We start from the raw sequence: 5,266 nt of genomic DNA on the forward strand, positions 1-5,266 counted from the left end.
TGAAGGGAATGTTCTCTTATAGTTTGAGTCTTGGCTCTGAATTCTTTCCTAGCCAGAACTCAAGTACCCAGATTGCTTAACCCAGGTCAGATCTGACCCCACCCATCTTACACCTGGTGCCATTCTTATTGCCAACAGTTCCTCTACCTTAGATTTTCAATTTTCCTAATGCTTAAAATACCCACTGGCTGTAATGAGGCACTTTTAAAGAAACTGCTTAGCATCCCTTCATTTGCAATATCCATTACTTAGTTGTGAGAAGTCCTTCATTGGAGCAAAAATCCACAGAATGCTCATTTAGGGCAGAGCATATCAGGTATTTTATGTGTGTATGTTTGTGTGTAGGAGGAGTGGGGTTAGAGAAAGAGCAGGAGCAGATTGTTTACATATCACACCAAAACAAAGTGAGTTAATGAATGTTGGGAGAGATATAAACATAAGATAAAATGATAACTTATTAATCTATCTATAGATAAGTATCCATTATATTTGGGAACAGTGCAAGCAGCCATGCTTTAGTGAAAACAGTGGGTTTGGACCAAGACCTATAAGTTGAAGATAATAGTGCTTACTGTTAATTTAAATATCTATGTATCTTTATAATTTTAAGTATAATTATCCAACTTAGATCTGGCAATAAGTAGATAAATATATATTGCTTTCTACGACACATATATATCAAGGTCTCTATAACAATGTATATTCTTCAGAATGAACTATTGCTGTCTTGGGTGGGAAATTTTTATTAAATAAGAGTGCTTACTTTTTTAAAGTAGAAGAGGAGTTCCTTTTAATTTTAAAGTTATATTATACAGGTTTGTGCTTCATCAGGAAGTACTGTCAAATCTAGCATACAACAGTAAATAAGTAATACCATTGTGATATTAATAATATAATCTTAGTTTCCTTTCAAATAAAAAAAACTTATGAGGTGTTATGTTAGTATAACTGCTACATTTGACTTTAATATATAATATTTTCCTTAAACAATATGAACTTATTGAATCTCTTTAAAGATAAAATCTAGCCCTGACTGGTTTGGCTCAGTGGATAGAGCGTGGGTCTGCGGACTGAAGGGTCCCAGGTTCGATTCCCGTCAAGGGCATGTACTTTGGTTGCGAGCACAGAGTGTGCAGGAAGCAGTTGATCGATGTTTCTGTCTCATTGATGTTTCTAACTCTCTATCCCTCTCCCCTCCTCTCTGTAAAAAATCAATAAAAAATATATACTTTTTAAAAAGATAAAATCTTTCAATTTCTAATAGGTAAATTTTGTTTTTAAAAACACCACCAGCAGCCGAAACCGGTTTGGCTCAGTGGATGGAGCGTCAGCCTGCGGACTGAGGGGTCCCAGGTTAGATTCCGGTCAAGGGCACGTACCTTGCTTGCGGGCACATCCCCAGTGGGGAGTGTGCGGGGGGCAGCTGGTCAATGTTTCTCTCTCATCGATGCTTCTCACTATCTCTCTCCTTTCCTCTCTGTAAAAACTCAATAAAATATATTTTAAAAAAAATTAAAAACACCAGCAGCACTGCTGGTCAGTGGCAGTTAATTCATGAGAATCTGGCATATCTCAAGGACTGAGAATTGGTCATGGAATGTTTTTGCCATCCAGCATTGTGCTCACATAGTCAACAGTACAACTTGATAAACATTTATTGAGTGTCTACTGTATACACGTAGGTACAGAGTGTATCTGCACTCGAGAAGCTTGAACAGTTTATGAACTAGACCACATTTAGGATGCTAGGTTTTTATTTGAATTTTGTATTTTCTCATAAATATTTATTTAACACCTGCAGTGGTGAATTTCCTGTGCCATGTATTATGGTAGATACCTAGGTAAGGGACAGTTTCTGCTTTTCTGTTGCTTAAAAATAAATAAGGTAGATGGTTTGCATTATAATTGCAATGCAAACCAGATTGTGACATGTAGCATCAGACAGTTATAAACAGAGCATTATGTGGGTTGGGAAGAGGAGAGCACAGTCAATCGAGTAGACCAAGGAATCCTCTCGGATAGGTCTCTTTAAGTTTGGTCTTGATTCAAGTAGGAAAGGAAGGAATGTTTAAGGTAGGTTATATGACTACACCAGGTATTAGGCACCTTGATTGGAGAAGAATATTACTGAGCTACTGCAAATTGAGTATCTGAAGTTCTTATCTACATTTGCCTTTTCCTTGCCTTACATTATTTCCTACAATAATTTTAAAAACCAAGTTTGTTATTTTAACACAAGTTAATATCCCATAGAAGTGACTGTAGACTTAAACTTACTGTAATTGTTATTGGCTGAAATGTGCACCGCACTTGGAACCAATTGAAGACCTCACTAAACATCCTTAAGAGGTTCATAAGATAATGGGAGCACTTACCCTCTCAGTGGATTAATTTATAGTAGTCATGTAATTTTTTTTCAAGTTGCTAACTAAAGTCTTTTTATTCCAAGCAGGACTATACTATGGATTTAGAGCGCCAGGATTATTATAACCAGACACTTGCCACAGAGAACAATACTGCTGCCCCTCGGAATTCCGATTTCCCCGTCTGGGATGACTATAAAAGCAGTGTAGATGACTTTCAGTATTTTCTGATTGGACTCTATACACTCGTAAGTCTTCTTGGTTTCATGGGGAATCTGCTTATTTTAATGGCTCTCATGAGGAAGCGTAATCAGAACACCACAGTGAACTTCCTCATAGGCAATCTGGCCTTCTCTGATATCTTGATTGTGCTGTTCTGCTCACCGTTCACACTGACCTCTGTCTTGCTGGATCAGTGGATGTTTGGCAAAGTCATGTGTCATATTATGCCTTTCCTTCAATGTGTGTCCGTTCTGGTTTCAACTTTAATTTTAATATCCATTGCCATTGTCAGGTATCATATGATAAAGCATCCTATATCCAATAATCTAACAGCAAACCATGGCTACTTCCTGGTAGCTACCGTCTGGACACTAGGTTTTGCAATTTGTTCTCCCCTTCCAGTGTTTCACAGTTTTGTGGAACTTCGGGAAACTTTTGGCTCAGCCTTGCTGAGCAGCAAGTATTTATGTGTTGAATCGTGGCCATCTGATTCATACAGAATTGCTTTTACTATCTCCTTGTTGCTAGTACAGTATATTCTGCCCTTAGTTTGCCTAACTATAAGTCATACCAGTGTCTGCAGGAGTATAAGCTGTGGATTGTCCAACAAAGAAAACAAATTAGAAGAAAATGAGATGATCAACTTAACTCTTCATCCATCCAAAAAGAGTGGACCCCAGGTGAAACTCTCCAGCAGCCATAAATGGAGTTATTCATTCATCAGAAAACACAGAAGAAGATACAGCAAGAAGAAGGTGTGTGTGTTACCTGTTCCAGCAAGATCTCCTCAAGACAATCACTCAAGCACACTTCCAGAAAACTTCGGCTCTGTGAAAACTCAGCTCTTTTCATCTACTAAGTCTGTACCAGGAGTCCCCACCTGCTTTGAGATGAAACCTGAAGAAAACTCAGATGCTCATGACTTGAGAGTAAATCGTTCTATCATGAGAATAAAAAAGAGATCTCGAAGTGTTTTCTACAGACTGACCATATTGATATTGGTGTTTGCTGTTAGTTGGATGCCACTACACCTTTTCCATGTGGTAACTGATTTTAATGATAACCTCATTTCAAATAGGCATTTCAAGTTGGTGTATTGCATTTGTCATTTGTTAGGCATGATGTCTTGTTGTCTTAATCCGATTCTATATGGATTTCTTAATAATGGAATCAAAGCTGAGTTGCTGTCCCTGATACACTGTCTTCATATGTCATAATTCTCATTGTTTCCCAAAGAAAGAACAAATGTTAGGATAATCTAAAATACATTCATGATAACTTTGTGTATGTAATAAACAGATTTTATTAATTTATGAATTTACATTATGTATGAGTTCTGAACTTGAATGTCAGTTCATAGTACATATATGAAAGATAGTTTTGTGTTAACAGTACAATGAATTCATTTAGTTGTATAATGTCAGTGTTAGTCCAATCTGTGATTTCATCTTAAAAAGTAGTTATATTACCTTCCTTTTCCCTTTGCCTTATAAACAAGTGCATTGTATTTTTTTGTTTAAAATAAAAATTGTATCTACCAACTCAGTATTTTTTGTTTTAAATTATAAAAAAAAAAAATTCCTGAGGAACATTTAATTAAAAATGTGAGGGATATCTTTTATCTCTTGATCTTCATTTCCATTTCATTGGCTTCTTTTTTAAAAAACATTTTTATTGATTTCAGAGAGGAAAAGAGAGAGAAACATCAATGATGAGAGAGAATCATTGGTCAGCTGCCTCCTGCACTGCCCCTCCTGGGGATCGAGCCCGCAACCCTGGCATGTGCCCTTGACCTCAATTGAGCCTGGGACCCTTCAGTCCGAAGGCCGACACTCTATCCACTGAGCCAAATCGTATAGGGCTATTTCATTGGCTTCTTAATGTTTGGTTTGTGAATATACAGAAAATGTTTAGTATGCCCAGCAAATCATAAATAAGTGACAGATGTATGCCCAAGTCAGGATTACAACTGCAGACATTGGGGACAGTTTTAGAACTCTTATAAGAATGTGTTTATCTCCTATTATTGATAATTGCTCAACTTGTCAACTTATCTCCATTGTCCTAGTAATACACAATTAATTTACCAAATAGAAATGGATTTTAATTTTTTCTAAACTTATACCACAGCATTAACACTTTCAATTGAAGATTGTTTTCATATACATCTTTTATATTCTAAAATGTGAAGTATAAATGGTATCTGTACTTCCAAGTATTAAATACTTTTAAAGAATACTTAGTATCCACAGGGGAAAAAAAGTTAAATTTTTTTTGCGGGGCAAGATATAGATTGATTAATATAATTTATGCTGATTCAATACTGAAGTCTCATATACTATCTTACTAATTGAGGTCAAGCTTTTCAATTGAATTTTTTTTTTTGCCTGTTTTGTGGGTGTCTCTTTTTAAGTGACTCCTTGAAAATAGTTGAATATTTGCACATATGGCTCAGATTACTGTCTTCAGTTCCTATAACCATTCCCTGCTTTGAGTCCCGTTCTTAAGGGGAAAACCACAAAACAAACTTAATTTGCAAATAATCAGTAAGTCTGATAGTTGTTTAATCAACTGCAAGTCCAATATCTCTATATTGGCGTTCTTTGGCCCCCTCCTCCTTCCACCCTAGTTGATGTCTCCACAGAGGGAAAGCTGGTCCACTCGGTACCTTCCGCTGGTTC

At 36.5% G+C, this 5,266-nt stretch overlaps 1 protein-coding gene across 2 annotated transcripts in view; it reads left to right on the forward strand.

Moving 5' to 3' along the window:
* The window catches only part of NPY5R (neuropeptide Y receptor Y5), a 9,361-nt gene extending 5,284 nt beyond the window's left edge, over positions 1-4,077 (forward strand). For both annotated transcript variants that reach the window (XM_015568704.1, XM_006771058.2), the window contains one exon: positions 2,453-4,077. In XM_015568704.1, coding sequence (XP_015424190.1) covers positions 2,462-3,802 — 1,341 coding nt within the window. In that variant the 5' untranslated portion in view covers positions 2,453-2,461 and the 3' untranslated portion in view covers positions 3,803-4,077. The remainder of the gene's footprint in view (positions 1-2,452) is intronic.
* Positions 4,078-5,266: the final 1,189 nt, after the last annotated feature.

The sequence above is a fragment of the Myotis davidii genome, unplaced genomic scaffold, assembly GCF_000327345.1.
Source record: "Myotis davidii unplaced genomic scaffold, ASM32734v1 scaffold225, whole genome shotgun sequence".
NCBI lineage: Eukaryota > Metazoa > Chordata > Mammalia > Chiroptera > Vespertilionidae > Myotis > Myotis davidii.